This window comes from Alligator sinensis, unplaced genomic scaffold, assembly GCF_000455745.1.
Source record: "Alligator sinensis unplaced genomic scaffold, ASM45574v1 scaffold699_1, whole genome shotgun sequence".
NCBI classification, from domain to species: domain Eukaryota; kingdom Metazoa; phylum Chordata; order Crocodylia; family Alligatoridae; genus Alligator; species Alligator sinensis.
The window spans coordinates 991,422-1,008,403 of NW_005842359.1; the positions used below are offsets into that span (position 1 = coordinate 991,422).

General features: G+C 43.6%; 1 protein-coding gene across 1 annotated transcript in view; it reads right to left on the reverse strand.

Moving 5' to 3' along the window:
* Window positions 1-213: 213 nt before the first annotated feature.
* PTH2R (parathyroid hormone 2 receptor) overlaps window positions 214-16,982 on the reverse strand; it is a 64,542-nt gene continuing 47,773 nt past the window's right edge. Inside the window, exons 11-14 of the mRNA XM_006029144.3 lie at window positions 10,930-11,024; window positions 4,616-4,754; window positions 1,727-1,768; window positions 214-1,001 (exon numbers count right to left, since the gene is read on the reverse strand). Coding sequence (XP_006029206.1) covers window positions 606-1,001; window positions 1,727-1,768; window positions 4,616-4,754; window positions 10,930-11,024 — 672 coding nt within the window. The 3' untranslated portion in view covers window positions 214-605. The remainder of the gene's footprint in view (window positions 1,002-1,726; window positions 1,769-4,615; window positions 4,755-10,929; window positions 11,025-16,982) is intronic.

The window sequence follows — 16,982 nt, forward strand, 5'->3', positions numbered from 1 at the left end:
TTCTCCTTAGGATGTAAAAAAGTGTAGTCACATTTTTAGGCCTTCAGAAGAGCATCTGCAGAAAACATCCAAGGATTCATCTCAACTCCAGTTTAAGTGCAGGTACTGCAAGTCTATAAAAAGTGACTACATGACAAAATAATTCAGTTTTATTGTATATAAAACCACTTGATAATCATTTGCTGCTTTGTGCCTTTAAAATTTGTGGTATAGAAGCCATTTTGCTTCGTCGCTAACATGTTGATTCTTCACCTTGATCAGTTGACCTTGTCGACTGAGCTTTAGCTTGGATCAAGATATTCAGTGAGGCCAACTGAAGGCAACGGATGGATACATTTAGCAACCCAGTTAATAAGAGGATTTAACCTATATCACATTAGCTGTGTCCATGCAGTGGCATATCTAGGGTGGGGAGACCAGGGCAGTTGCCCCAGGTGCTGACTTTGGGGGGTGAGAAGGGCAGAAACACCTGGCTGTCACTGCAGCTGCACAACTGCACTAGTGGCCCAGTGGCAGCTGGAAGTTGCCGCTCCCCATGTGTTGCAGCTGCCCTGGGCTTCTAGCTGCGTTGTTACTTCTCTGTGTTTATGGATGTCCATGACTGTTCACAGTGCCTCCTCTATTTCTCCTCTGTTCTCCTCAGGATCTGTGTTAGTATCCCGTGGCCTCAAGGACTCTTTTAATGATATATCATCCACCTGTTTCTCTTCATCTTCATTGGCCTCCTCATGCACCCAGTGGTGTACACAGTCCTGTTCAGAGTTGCTCCTAACATACCCTGGCAAATTTACGTGCATGTCATTCTGCCTGTTGACAGCTCTGTTGACTTTGCTTGAAAACATGACCGTGCGGGAGTTGACCACCATTTGAGACTGGCTGCTGGTGCTATGGGTCATGTTTGTGAGAACAGAGCCATATCTGTAATTGCCACATGGAGTTGTTCTTTTCCAGTCAACAGCCAGGTTCCATCTGGTCCACATCTTCTTGATCTCAGTCTGAACCTAACAGGAAAAAATAAAATAAAATCAACAACAGAGCCAATACAGAAAATGAGAAAGGTATAAATTAATGAGCAGGAACCTTTAGGTGTATTCCCTTTTGAGCACTATCACAAAAATCACATGACATGAAGCACTATGTACATTTTTTTCCTGAATTTTACCCTTAAATAAATGCTATCAGGTTACAGATCATAGCCTTAAAAAGATAACCCACAGGCCATGCAAATACCATAATGTATGGGCCATATTCTAATCCCCTTACTCTTGTAAGTGGTCATGCTGCAGCCAATGGGGGCAATCTTTTCGGGAAGTGTTATGAACCGGAGAATCTCTCCCTCTGCCGCTATGGCCACCTTGACTAAGAAAACTTGTAAGCACATTTCACCCAGGATGTCATTTTTTTACTGTTTGTACAGTGAATGTTACTTTCTATATCTAATGAGTTTCTTACAACATTGCAAAATTTTGGCTACAAATGACACAGGACACATGTCAAACAAAAACAGAAATTGCTTTCACTGAATTTGTTTTATACTTCATTTTATGACCATCTGAGGACACAAACTGCCTGATAAGTTCCTTTAAGAGTTGCTCAATAGCTCCATTCTGCCTGTAGGCACAGACAAATTAATTTACTGCCATGCTGATAGTGTTCTGTGCAAAAGCTCCTTTCTGCCACTCAGAGTTTGTTTAGGAGTTTATTCCTATCCTTCTTATAGACTTACCTCTCCATTGCAGTAGCAATATATAATAGAAACGAAGAAACCCTGTAGAATAAGAAAGGAAAACAGATTATTAAGGGATAATTGCCAGGTGTACAAGCATGTCAAAAGTAACTCTTCTTTCTGTTAAATTTTAAAAGTCACTGATTTTATAGACATTACGGCTGGAAGGGACCTCGGAAGATCGAGTCCAGCCCCCTGCCCCAGGGGCAGGAAGTCAGCAGGGGTCATAGGATCCCAGCAAGATAAACATCCACATTTCTCTTGAAGGTGTTCAAGGTAAGTGCTTGAACCACCTCTGGAGACAGTCTGTTCCAGGCCTTGGGGGCTTGGACAGTAAAGAAGTTCTTCCTTATGTCCAGCCTGAAATGGTCCTGAAGGAGTTCGTGACCATTTCACCTTGTCATCCCCTGGGGCACTCTGGTGAACAGATGTTCCCCCAGATCTTGGTGAGCACCCCTGATAAACTTATAGGCAGACACCAGATCACCCCTGAGCCTGCACTTTTCCAGGCTGAAGAGTCCCATAGCTCTTAGTCTCTCATCATAAGGTCTGTTTTCCTGACCTCTGATCATGTGCGTGGCTCTCCTCTGGACTCTCTCAAGCTTGTCAACATCCTTTTTGAATTGTGGAGCCCAAAACTGGACACTACTCCAGCTGTGGCCTCACCAGGGCTGAGTACAATGGGAGGATGACGTCCTGGGATTTGCTTGAGAAGCATCTATGGATGCGAGCGAGTGTTTTGCTAACTTTACTTGCCGCAGCATCACACTGAAAGCTCATGTTTATCTTGTGGTCAATCATGACCCCCAAGTCCCTTTCGTCCGTACAGCTAGCCAGCGTAGCACTGCGGAGCCTATAAGGATGCTGCGGGTTTTTCTTCCCAAGGTGGAGAACCTTGCATTTTTCGGGGTTAAACACCATCAGGTTCTTGTCTGCCCATTTCCTGAGCCTTTCCACGTCAGCCTGGATTGTCCTCCTATCCTCAGGTGTGGACGCTTTACCCCAGAGTTTGGTGTCATTGGCGAATGTGGCCAGTCCGCTTCTGATACCAATGTGCACATCATTAATGAAGATGTTGAATAGTGTTGGCCCAAGGACAGAGACTTGAGGGACCCCACTGGTCACAGGGCACCATGATGATTGACTTCTGTCAACCACCACCCTCTGGGTCGGACCACGGAGCCAATTCCCCAGCCAGCAGGTTGTGGTGAAGCCAAGGCCGCAGTTGGCCAGTTTTGCCAAGAGGTGATCCTAGGATACCAGATCGAAGGCTGTTTTGAAGTCAAGATATACGACATCAATCTCCTCTCCCTTGTCCAAGTGATAGGTCACTTGGTTGTAAAAGGAAATAAGATTGGTCAAGCAAGACCTACCCGCAACAAACCCGTGCTGGCTATCCCTCAGGATGGTGCCATCGGTCAGTCGGTTAAGAATGGCCTCTTTGATAATCTTTTCTAAGACCTTCCCTGGGATAGAGGTCAGGCTGATGGGCCTGTAGTTTGCCAGATCCGCTTTCCTCCCCTTCTTGAAGATGGGCACCACATTGGCCTTCTTCCAGTCTTTGGGCACTTCACCAGAGTGCCATGAGTTCTCGAAGATCCATGCCAGTGGCTGAGTTATGATACTTGCCAGCTTCTTGAGTACCCTGGGATGTAAACTGTCAGGGCCAGATGACTTGAAGGTGTCCAGCTTCTCAAGGTGTTCCTTCACAAGGTCAGCATTGATGGAGGGTAAGGAAGTCAAAGTATTCTAAGCTCACTCCAATTTCTGTTACTTTAGCAAGCCCATGTGGAGTTTAAACAGTTATGTGAGGAGATGGAAGGTGGCAACTCTGGTACAGCTGGCTTAAAAAATGGAAATACCTTCCAAAATATGAAGTCCCATTTTTAAACAATCTGAATTGAGGTTAAAAAAAAAATCTAAAATAACAATTTTAAGGAATTGCCAGAAAAAAAGAAATTGTTTGAGAGAAACGGAGAGAAAATTGCAACGTTCTGTTTGGCAGGATGCTGGGGAGGCCTTTGCTGATTTTTTCAGAAGGTGAAATTGGCACCCATGTTTCAGGCATGCAGTTTGAGGCTGAACAGTCCAGCCCTCGGACTCCCTACTCTACTACTATAAGGTTTGGCAGGGATGATGGAAGCCAAGAAGCGGGGAGGAGTAGAGCCCAAGCACTAGCAGGCAGACTATGAAATTTCCAAGAGCCTTCCAGATGGGCTGTCAGGGAGCCATCATTTTGCTTTTCCAAAAAGGAAAATCAAAATTTGCTGAAAATTGAAATTTTCAATGAAAATTTCTCCATGCAAATTTGGTTTTGAAAAATAAGTATTTCTGTTAGGAGATCATTCTAATGGAAAATTCCTAACCAGCTCCATTCTCCAAGTCATTTCAGTTCAGAGATTGACTGTTTCACCTTTTCTTTTGCATCCACATCAACCAGTGGTTATTTGAACCCAGCTGTAATAGTAATTTCACTCACAGATAGATTAAACAAAATCTACATTTCTGTGCTGTGCAACCAAAATGCCAGACCTTTATTCCTGAAACATAACTTCCAAAAGTAATCCAATGCACAAATATTTTATCAAAAGAACGTACATATCAAATGTAGTATTCACAAATCCTTTCTGAGGCAAATGGCATGCTAAATAATAGTGTGTTATTTCCACTAGTGTTAAATGAACAATTACAGTCACCTGCTGCTGCCAGGTTCAGGAAATCAATAACTGACCCTCTCAGGACTCTGTAAAAAGGTGATCTCTTGTTGGCATCAGAATTCTAGTCTCTCACAGCATCAAAGACTGTGAATTACTGACAGGGCCAGAAAGAAGTGATCAGAGATGAACATACATACTGAGGGATAATGCTTTATATTGCTACCTTTCGCACCTGGAAAGAGTTGAAGAAGAGCTCACAGTGCATTCGGATCTCCCAGCCCAGCCCAGTGAATGTGTGGGGGAGGCACACAAAGACAATATAATGGACGCCGAAGACCAGGATCAGAACCAAGGTGGATTTTGCTAACTTCCTGTAATCACAAGAAGCCCATTTATTATATAAATTGGAGTGGGTTGCACCTAGGAGATCAAATACTCATTAAGTGTCTTACATAGGGTTACCATACATCCAGGTTTTCCCAGACATGTTCTCTTTTTTAGTCCTCCCGTCTCTGTCTGGGTGGCTGCTTTTTTTTTAATTTTTTTTTTAATAACAACAAATGTCTGGGATCATGTTCTGCTCAGCACTGAAGTTTTTCCCAACTTGCCCTAGCAAGGAGCTGCTTGGGGCTGGGAGGAGTGGGGGTTGGGGGGCAGCTGCATACAGGTACATCTATGGGGAGGCAGGGTTTGGAGGGCCAGGGCTTAGGACTGTCGGGGTGTGTGTGTGTGTCACAGTTTGTGTGCGGGGAGGGGGGGTGCCTGCTGGTGCTGGGGGAAGCTGTCTGGGCACTGGGGCTGCAGTAGGGCAGGGGAAGCAGGGGAGGCACCTGCCCCTCCAGCAGGGTAAAGGGGCAGAGAGGTCCTTTGTGGGCATCAGGGAGTTGTGTGGGCAGCCTAGCAGCACCAGGGCTCTGGTGACTGGGTGGGGCAGGGCAGCTGGGAGATACTGCAGGTCGGGAGTCGGGGGTTCTGGCAGGGGGCTATGGGTCAGAAGTGAGGGGTACCAGCAGGGCTGGGGGAGCTGTGGCTTGGGAGTGAAGGGCTCCAGGGGGGCCCAGGAACTGTGGGTCAGAGCATGGGGCACAGGCAGTGCCAGGGGACCACGGTTCAGGAGTGAGGGGTACAAGCAGGGACTGTGGGTTGCAGGCTGGGAGTGAGGGGCACTAGTATGGTCTGAGGGGCAGGGTACTATGAGTCAGGGGCAGCATCAGGGCTAGGGGGGCTGTGGCTTGGGAGTGATGGGCAGGGCATGGGCATATCACCGCATTCCCCCCCAATCATGTTACCCACCCCCCTTCCTAACAAGTGTTCTTTTTTGAAACTGGAAATATGGTAACCCTAATCTTACATAAATTGGTTGGTTTTTTTTGTTTAACCTCACACCACATATTAATTTTTTTCTTTCACAATTTTTACTAACCATTTTCTAACACAAGGGTGTGGCAGGATAATAACATTTCCTCAATCTAGTGTGAAACGTCAAGTCCCCTTTCATTCTTTCCCCAAACATACTGATCAAGGGTTACTTGTACACCAGTTAGAAATCCTTCAGTAATTATTTACTATCTGAGTTTGTACTACAAATGTAACAATGGATCAAGTATATTTCTTCTGAATTAGGCCTATGCACGTTTTTAAATGTTAATCTGAAAAAACATAATCTCTCTTTTTTCCTGAAAGGTCTACAATTTCATAAGCTTCAGGAGCACTTAGTTAAAAGGAAATAGAAACACATTAGACTGCATTGGTAAGTGGTGAGGACAGTATAGGTGAGCTTGTCATAGAAAACAACTTTGAATTGATGGATCATGAGTTGATATAGTATAAATTAAATGGACGTATGAAGAAAAATTGGTCTGTAAGTAAGATTTCAAAGGAAGCCAAAAAACAAACGAGGTAGTTGTAGAGAAGGGTCCAGATCCAATAACAAAAATTGTTTTAGGAGTAAGAAGAGAGCTTTCAAGGAATTACATAAAGGCTAGATCAGAAACCAGCTTAAACCTGTAACAGAACAGAAGTTCAGTGCACATAAACCAATTTCAAAATGGCTGAAACTGCTTTAAGATAAACCTGGTTGAATGTAGTATCAGATTTAACTGATCTGAGTCAAACTGGTTTACGCAACTTGTCCCAGACCCCTTCCTTTTTTTAAAGTTAAATCAGAGTCCCCCAGCATCCCAAATGCTTTGCAGCCTTGGGCTGGGCTGTCTGTTCCAGAGAACAGGGCTGGCCCCACCCCTCTGTTCCCTAGCCAGAGCTCCAAGGGAGACTGCAGGCACAGCAGAGTCTGCCTGGCTTCCCTCGCTGCTGAAGCAGAGAACCCTCTTCCCTCCCTCCCATCTCCCACTGCATGGACCCCAGCCCCAGGGACCCTAGGCATGTGGTATGCTACCTAATGCTAAGAGGTGTCTCTGTGTGTGCGTGTCTCCAATTTCACTGACAGAACAGTGTTCATTTAGGGCTTTTTGGAGGTAATTAACAGTTCAGCTGGTAATGTCCCTCTGTTCCTTCCTTGGAAAAATCTGTTTAAGAGCTTGAACAAATTAGAGGTTTTTGTTTTGTTGATAGGCTGGTAAACACTGTGTTATCACCCCCCTGCTGGTTTGCATTAATGTTCTGTAGTTATTGCACATTTAATTTAGTACTTCATTAAAAGTACTAACTGAATGCGCACTATCTACATGTACTGTACAGTAGTGCTAGCGAACATGTTTTTTTGTGACGGTTACTGCGCAGTAGTCTAATAACACTGTTCAGTAGCTTATCAGCACGGTTTTTGCAGATAATATGAAGAAACAGGGAGAGGGAGATTGAAAAGCTTAGGGTCATCAACAGATGCATGCACTGCACACCACTCCCCTCCCTTGGCTCAGAGTGCTAGCCTGGGACGGGGGTCTGGCAACACTCCTGCACCTTGAGCAGTGAGCGGGGAAAAGCCTGGGACAGTGCAGGCAGGGTGGGGATTTACACCCCTCCCTAATCAAAGCACCTTGCTGGGGCCTAGCCACGCCCACCCTCAGCCAGCATTGTGGAAGGGAGGGCTGCTCTAGCACCCTCCAGCTTTTAGCCTGAGTCACTGCAAGCATGTGCCTGCATTTCTTCAGTCCAGAGGGAATGTCTTCAAGGTTGCAAACTGGTTCAACCTAGGCAGGTTAAACTAACCTGCAAAGATTGAATCAATTAATGCTCAGGGTTTTTTAATGTCTGCCCCTAGCCAAAGGGACTGACCAGCAAAGAAAGCTGTTTGTTAGAGTATGTCTACAATGCAATACAGAGATGAGATTGCAACTTCTGTGGATGTATTTGAACTACCTTTAAACTATGTTAACTGCAGAGTATGTACCTATGCACCTACGATCTGGCAAGAAAACATGCCTCGAGATGTTTCACACCATATAGTACAATTATGCTTGCTTCTGTCACCCAAGCTAACTACTTTAAAGCTATCTCAGAGATGTCTACATCAACTGTAATCACCAGGGATCCTGGTTTTATCTGATTTAAAAAAATCCCCAATTTTTGGATTAAGAAGAGTAACCCCAAATCCATATTTTTTTCCGTGATCAAAATGAAACACCACTAATATAGATATATAGATATATAAATAGTGGTGTTTCATTTTAATCACAAAAAATGTGGATTTTGGGTTACTTTTTTAATCTGAAAATTGGAGATATTTTTATCAGAGAAAACCAGGATCCTTAGTAATCACACCTCTGGACTGCACTGTAAACATGCCTTAAGGGTCATGGTGTTGAAATAAAATGGAAATTGCCAAAAGTCAAACAGAATTAGATTTTACAAAGGATATTAAATTAGAACAACAGCTTTTTTAACCATGTACATAAAACGATAACAGGGAAAGAAATGGGGCTGCAGTACAGTGAGGGTGAGGCCAAGGTGATATGATATGAGGTCAAGATGATATCTAGATATGACTTGCAAACAAAATGAATATTCTGCCTCAGTTTTGAATATGGAAAATGATGTTGAATATGGGTCAAAGTCAGGATAGATAATGGAAATGAGGGTATAGAAATGGAAATGACCACAACTGAGTTAGAAAAAATATTGTAGTGTACTCAGGGTAGATGACAAAGCAATCTGTATCCTAGAAAACTGAAAGAACTGTCACATGAAGTCTGATCTTAGGAGGTTTTAATTGATCTGTCAAATCATGGTGCCATGATTGCTGTTCATAAATACATCAGGGTGTTAATACTAGGAAGGAAAAAAACAATTTAGCTGAGAAATACAATGATTACACAAGAATAAATGGGTACAAAGTGGCCACAAATAAACATATGGTAGAAATTAGCAGACATTTTCTAAAAGTAAAAGAATTGAAGTTCTTGGGTGCAAGAGACAAAGCTAATTTAAAATGAAGCAGAAGTTTATGAAAAGGATTGTGATGTGGTTGCCTGTGATGGCAGGAGACTGGACATGATTGCTCAGGAAATCCTTTCCAGTGCTATACCCTTATTTCCAAGAAAATAATGCAAATTAAGGGCTCTACTATACCCTGCAACTGGATATAGTCCCTGGCTGCATTTTTGTCACTTAAATCACTTTGATCCAAAGAGCCAAAAGACTCTGAAGCATTGCATCTCCAAGGAAGGGGATACTTCCAGAACAACCAGATCTCTCACAGGGGAAGTATGCCTACTACACTTTTTTTTTCCTGCCCATACGTGCAGATTAAAGATATGGCCATACTTACATTGGAATCGCCACACAAGATGCTTACTGCATGGTAGCCCAATGACACTGCACAGTAGTATTCTGGTTTAAAACTGTGCTAATAAGCTACTGCACAGTGTTATTAGACTACTGCGCAGTAACCATCACAAAAAAAACCCTGCACAGTAGTGCTGGCATACAGTAAATGTAGTTACTGTGCATTCAGTTAGTACTTCATTAAGGAAGTACTAAACTAAATGCGCAGTAACTATGGTGCATTAATGAACGTGTAGGCACGCCCACTATGTAGCTTACAATGGTTTTGTTTACTGTTATAAAGCATTCTGGGTTCTGGAGTAGACAGATATGCAGCTATCCTGTGGTATCCTACAGTTCTGTCCACAGTAGGTAGCTTTTAAAATACCTCGCCATTAAGTGACATGAAAGCAAGTAATAACATATTTGCTTTGAACTCCAAGGACAAGCTGCAGATGCACAGTCCCATGTACCCTAGTATAATTTACACTTTGGGGCAATTTTGCTGATTTTTCCTGGTGTTGTCTGCATTGGTTGCACACTGGCTGTACATTGGGTTTCTACCTTCTTTTGAACATCAGTATAAAGGGCAATTTTGCTGCCATAATATTGTGTGTCCATGCCCCAACTGGAAAATAAAGCTAGAGTAGAATGTGGTCAACTACTTTTTAAGAAAAGAATTAATCACACAAGTACATCAAAACCTGAAATGGCTGTCAAGAGTTTCCAGGTAGAGGTCAAGGTATTGGCTTTAATTGTAGAATCCTAATTGGTTTGGGACCTCCCTCTCTTTGTGTGGACAGACAAGGCTCTTTGGTTAATATGGTATCTTTTATTAGACCAACTAAAATAGTTGGAATAATTCTTCTTTGCTAGCATTCAGGTACAAACACATTTGTTCAGACTGAGAAGGTTTGCTTTTAGCCTCACTTGACTTAATTGCAAACATCTGCTGGCAGAGCACCTTCCAGGAAGGAAGCTAAGCTTGCAATACCTTCCTTATTTCTCATTCACCATCCCCAGATTTGTTAACCTGCAACACCTACTGTTTTTCTCAGGTATTTGGAAAAGGATTAGATCTAAGTGTTGACTTGGATGCTGAGGAAGTGGCAGTGGGTATAGTTATTAATTATAAAAGGGAGAGAGAGGCATGTTGAGAGAGAGAATTCTTACAGGGAATTCTCAGAGTCTTAAAACTTCTACTGACCTGAGCAGCACTTGCTGCATAGCTAGTGATTAATGAAGAAATGAATGGCTATTTTTAGAAATGCTTCCATACTCTGAAAGTGATGATGAAACTGTAAAACAATGTTAGCTTTTCAATCCAGATATTTTAGACATGTAGTAAAACAATGTCAGCCCCAAAGTTTTGTGGGAGCTGTACAACAAGGATTTTTGTAGGTGATATCTTTTATTGAACCAGTTGCAAGTCTGGGAGAATTTTAGGTTAAAAACAGATTTCCCTGGGACAAAGCCTGTTATTTCAGGATCCTACAGACTATATAACCTATTGGCCCACCCTAAGTACCTGAAAAGTACCAAGATAATATTGTGTCCTCCCCTCAATGAACCTAGTTCAAGTTAATTACCATTCAACCTGCATGTGTAAATGACTGTCTCCTGCCTGTTTTGATGCTAGTCAAAGCCAGGGGCAGGGAGCCAGGGATTCCCCCCCCCCCCCCCCCCCCCCCCAGGTCTATATGTCATTCCAGGAACTGATTCACTCTTTAAACAGACTTCTGAGTGATTCATACCAAACTGAAGCAACCCTTTTAACCAGCCATATCAGGACCATTCTATTGAATAATATACTTTCTAAAGATTTACCTGTATTGTTTTCTCGTGTCATACCCAACAGCATTTGTTTCCCAAATTTTGGTAGCAAGAACTCTCACGGTATTCAGGAACAGAATGAAGTTCAGCTGTAAAATATTGAGGTATTGCAAGAACAAAAATACACAGTCAGTAATCTTACAGTTAACTCTGCAAACTTGAGAAGTTTGAAAATATCTTTTAATCAATAACATAGAAGCAACAATTAAAATAATGAAATGCACAGGAAACTTACTGAAAAGATAAAATTATATATTTCTCATCACTGATATAAGATAATTGCTTGGAAAATTACTGAGCTTGAATATTTGGGCTTGCATGAATAAGCGGTCCTAGCTCTAGTGACATTTGAAATATCATATCATTCTGATTACTACCAAAGGGTCAGATTCTCAGCTGGTGGAGATCAGCATAATCGATATAGTCCATTAAAGCCATCCATGTGAAACCTGAAGCATTTCAAGTCTGGCATGATATGTGGAGGCAAATTCTTACATTCCAGTCAGTCTGGGCTTTCACATCTAACTCCAGCTGTTCTCAGTGTAGGAGCAGCTGGAGATGCATCAGGATCCACATAGAAGCTGAGGAAAAGATGGTCTGATAGCCTCAATCTGGGCAGGACAGTTGAAAATGGTATATACAAAGGTAGCAATATCATCTTAGACAAAATTAGGGAAATCCTCACTTCCCAAAGGTGTGCAGCATTTGGTGCTGCTCTGGGAATTAGAGCACCTTGGAACCGGGCCCATTGCCTAAACATTGGATATAGCTTCAGACCAGTTCAGTTTTTCCATCGATTACATGAAGCCCTGTTATCACAGTTAATTGGAGGTTATATGTATGTGTAAAAAATTGGCCTGTAAGTAAGGTTGCCTGGCTTGATGTGCCAGCCACTTCAGGAGAGAGGGGCTGCCTGAAAAGCAGCCTGCAGGTTTGGCAGGGGCTCATTAGCATATCACCTGATTGGAAGGGTGCTGGGTTTGAGGCACTTAAGCCAGTCAGGCAGTCTAGCCCTGGGAGCGGACCTCCTGGCAGCAGGGCTCTTGAGGTAACTGCTGAGATGGGGTGAGCAGCACTGAGTTCAGGAGCAGGCCAGGCCTAGGAACAGGAGCAGGTGAACCCATAACCTGGAGGGGGTGGCAGAGAGCAGAGGGCCAGAGGCCCAAAGTCCAGCTAGCAAAGAGAGTAGGGCCTGAGAGGGGTGAGGCACACCTGGGGGTAATGGCCTGAGAAGGCTGTTGGTGAACAATTGGTGGTTATGGAGGGGACTGAAAAGGAGGTACAGGTCCCAACTGGCTCAGCAAGGAAGAGAGAGAGGGCCCAGAAAAATAGAGGTCCTGGGGCCCAGAGGAAGAGTGCTGGAGCCCATTGAGGGGTGGAGCATGGGGTCAGACCAGGTCTTGGAAGAGATAGGCTTGGGGCCCACAGAGAGGGAGAGCTTGAGGCCAGGATGAACTAGGTATTTGGGAGAAGGTCCGGTGCTTGGAGGGGGATAGACCAAGAGGGGCCAGTGCCTAGGGGGGGAACTAGAGTGTGTCAAGGGAAGCTCCAGTGCCTGGGGTCTACCAGCACACAGAGTTGTGTTAGCAGATCACCTGCAAGGCATGGGAGTGGGTATCAGGGAGGCTGGAAACCACAGAACTAGCCCTTAAAGCAATGACCATGAGCAGCTCCTAAGAGCAACACCAGACTTGGGAAGCCCTGAGGCAGCTTCCTTTTCATTAAAAATTGATAACATCAAGGTGTGGCAAGAAAGTAAAAGGGAGAAGGCCCTAAGGGGAGCCAATCTGGCAAGGGCTGAAGGGCCACCTGTGGGACAGGCACTTGCTATAGTATCTTATTTATGTAGATGCAGGGATTTGCTCCCACCCACTGCATGTGCAACTTGAGCAAGATTTCTTTGGTGTAGATGATTTACACTTGCATAGGTGTATAAAATGCTTTAGGATGCATGTTTCCAAACACACGTCACTGCATAAAATTATCTTGCCCTCTTTACAGAGTGGATTTGATATCACTGTGAACACGAAAGCAATCAAAGGCTTATAGTATCAGTTTAAAAAGATCTAGTACTCTGAGGGATCATACACTACACTGACAAGGGGATAAACTTGAGAATGTAATAGTTATATTCTATCATTATCTGGAATTCCATGACAGATTGTTAACAGAAACACTTGGAACTAAGAGCTTGATTTCCCCCATGGCAAACTCCCACTCGCATGAATCAAACTGGATTTGTAAAGAGCATTTCCAATTCCAGCTTCATGGCAACCTGGCTCTCTCTAAAGTGCAATCAGTCAGATGGCAATCTTTCTCCATTGACTTCAGTCAACTTTGGATTTAAGTCATCATTGCTACTATGACATCTAAAATCAGCAAAGTAACAGCTCCAGAAATCAATATCTGGAATATGGAGGTATATCCTTCTTGGTTAAAGACTTCTGAAATCATTGTACATGTAGGTTTAGTAATGCCTAAACTCAGGACATCTTTTCATGCAGGGCCCAAGCCTTTTTCTCTTTGCCCCTTCCTCAGTTGCAATGGTGTAATTTTTTATTTAAAGGAACAAGTCAAGAATAAAAGTGGTGTAAGATTATCAGATCAAGAATTAGTCAGCATTGTATATAACTTAATTGAACCCATAGAACTGGGGTTTAGGCATGAGTTGAGCCTGGCCATTTCTGGGATGATATTATTACTGTTATATTTACCTTCTTCAAGAGTATCAGAAATGTATTGGCTATTCCAAAAATGCTTCAGAGCAGTGTATAGCATCAGAGTCTCTATTATAAAATATTTCTTGGCACTTCCTTGTTTACAGCAGTGCTAGAACAAATTTAGAACATGATATAGTGATTACAGCTTCAGAGCCTCTTCAGATTTCAAAGGCAACGGGTATTTTTTTAAAATAAAAGTCTAACAGAATTTTGGACTTGAAACAGGAAATATCAGTGGAAGTTTTCTGGTCTGTAGTATGCAAAAAATCAGACTGGGTGATCACAGACGTCTCTTCTGGCATAAAAAACTATGAATGTATGTATAGTTGATGTGAATGTTGGCTCATTTACACTGGTTTTACACTGAGGTGCATCACTGAGCTGGATTCCCATTGATATTTAAGAGGCCTTTTTATACCACTCTAGCAGTGTAAAGTGAAATTTACACTCAGCTGAAGGCCTCTTTATATTGTAAAATGGGTATGAAAAGGTCTAAGTGTGACTAAGAATGCATTCTACTAAATTTAAAGGATTTACTCCTGTTTTATAGCCATGAACTGTAGATGATAACCACCCAAAATAACTTCAATATAAAAAGAAAGAAAAGGACTACAAAGAGAAGGGTGTAGGGTGTACACATACAGCAAGATTATTATAGAGTAATTAACTCTGGATTGTACTCCATAGTAAATGTAACTCTGTAGTAAGGAGCAGATGATCAAACAGCTCTCCCAAACCAGTTACCTGCAGTAGGTCCCTTGCACAGCCCTTGCTCAGATACTCATGATTGTTCCCTTGGGCAGCTCCACAGGTGTCACTTTTGCCATCTCGCATTCAGAGAAGATTATGAACAAGCTAATGCAACTTTAGATCACACTAACTCTCTGCTGGGTTTTTTACAGAGCTTGGGGTGTGTTTAGGGCAGGGGCGGGCAAAATCCAGCCCGTGGGCCAGATCCAGCCCACCAGGCACTTTTGTCTGGCCTGTGGCACCCCGTAATGAATTGTACCCTACCCAGCCCTTTCACCTGTGAGGGTGACAGCAAGGTGCTTGCATCCACCCTCAACATACCTTATTATGACTCACTCCCACCCTTGTGGGTGGAAGGACCTAGCCCCGCTAGCACCAGGTGAGGCTACTGCTGTAGGTTTCCCTAGCATCCCGCTCCCTTGGGGCAGCATGTAGGGAAGCAGGGGGTGGGGAGGGGGGAGCTGCACTTGGGTGGAAGCGCGCAGCATGTGGCTGGGGCTGGCGGCAGTGCAGAGCCTGTGCCTAGTGGGTGGGGGCAGTGCAGAGCTTAGGTGGGCAGGGTATGGGTATGATGGAGGGTGGGGGTTATGGGGACCCTTCCCACACACCCCCATAGTGCTGAGCACTGGCAGGCAGTGGGGGCAGCAGCAGGAGGGGCACTCAGGCATGGGAGGGAAGCCCCAGGCACTAGAGCTGGCTGGGGTGGGGAAGGCAGCCAGCTTCAGTGCCTGGGACTTCCCTCCCATGCCACACAAGTGTGGGAGTGCCCGCAATAGAGACAGCACAGTGGGGGCTGCACTCTTCACTGTAATATGCAGCACTGGCCAGAGCCAGGCACCAGTGCCCCCACCTGCTGCTGCGCCATGGGTGGAGTGTGTGGGAGGGGTCCTCACTCTTCCCCCCTCCCCCCGCACAGTGTTGCCTGCATTGACTGCAGGAGAGGACAGTGTGTTCTAGAGCCACACACACACACCCCACAAATGCCACACAAACTGCCCCCCCACAAGGCCACACCCCCTCACAAATTCCTGCCACAGCCACACCCCACTATACACACCCCCACACCTCATCATACACATACACACCACCATACAAGCACACATGCTAACCACAACCCCCTTATTTTTGAGTTATTATGCAATCACCTCTCTATACAGTACACAAACACAAATCATGGCAAAAATATTTTTTGTAATCAAATTAAAATATGTTATAGCAGGTGTTTGACTTTTAGTGTATCATTTGGTTTTTTCTGGTTCTAAGATGGCAACCCTTCCCCCCCCCCTCCCGGAGTGTTTCCAGGGGGCCAGGGGAGAGACTTCCAGTGGCAAAGGCCAGTTGTTAGGGGTGGGACTTCTGGTCCCAAGATGGCAACCAGGGGGCAGGGAAACCATCAAGGGGTGGGACTACCCATGCGGCCCTCAGCAGCTCACCAAACCTCATTAAGTCACCTTCCACCTGAAATAATTGCCTGCCCCTGGTTTAGGGATAATGCTCATTTTCTCAAACCTACCTTCACACTACTTACTCCAACTGAATCTATCATTCTCTCACCATCAGCTTCCCAACTCCATATTATAAAGTCAATTTCATGAAGTCAGAGACAAGGGCATGATGGAAATACTTGAATAAAACAAGATACTTGCATACAATGAGGAGAGCCAGAAGTAATGCATGTCCCTGCTTCTGGCCAGGAGAACCATCACAATGAAAATAATGTACTGAATGACAACACCTAGCTAAATGCAGTATTGAAATTTAGGATATAATATATCCTTATATATCTACATAAATCCTGTGAGTGCATCTATTTCTCACCTTGTAAGTCCTTTCTACTAGTCTTAGATCTCAGACATGATCGTTTTGTGCTGACCAACAACCTCTTGAGGCTAAGTTGGAACAACCAAACTCATTCACACTCAGGAAGCAAATTGAATTGGAATCCAGATCTTCTACGTTAACCTGTCCTAACACCTAACTTACTACCACCTAACTTGACTCCTGTCAGGTACAGATATTTCATATTATGGCCAATTTCCAAAGTGTTTTCTTAAGATAAAAAACAGTTTTGATCAAGCACAGAAGTAGGTAACAACTAGGGACTGTATTTTATTCACAGATATGGAGTTAAATGCATTTCAATGGAAAATCTGAAATCACAGATGATTAAAAAAAAAAAGACTTCAGTATCTGGACAATTTTGATAATTTATTACAATTGGGCTCTTCAGAGAGAGGAGAGGCTCTGAGTAGAACTGCTGTGCAGCTATTAATACTTCATTTTTATATGCAGAAGGGAGCTGTAATAAATGTGTCTCAAGATGGAGGAGGATATACATATGATAAAAGAGGAAAAAGCTCTGCTTGAGGATTTCTTTCTAGATTTGTTTGCTTCTGTTGTAGCAAACAAAATTAACTTTATGGACATGTGTGTTCCAGTTACAGAAGTATCTTTGAAAAGTGCAATGAATGAATTCAAAGCACACTGGATTGATGCACAATGAAAATTCAGTATTCAACTACCCTTTAAAAATATTTCACTTTAATGTAGTTTTATGGCATCATATCAGGGTTCAGC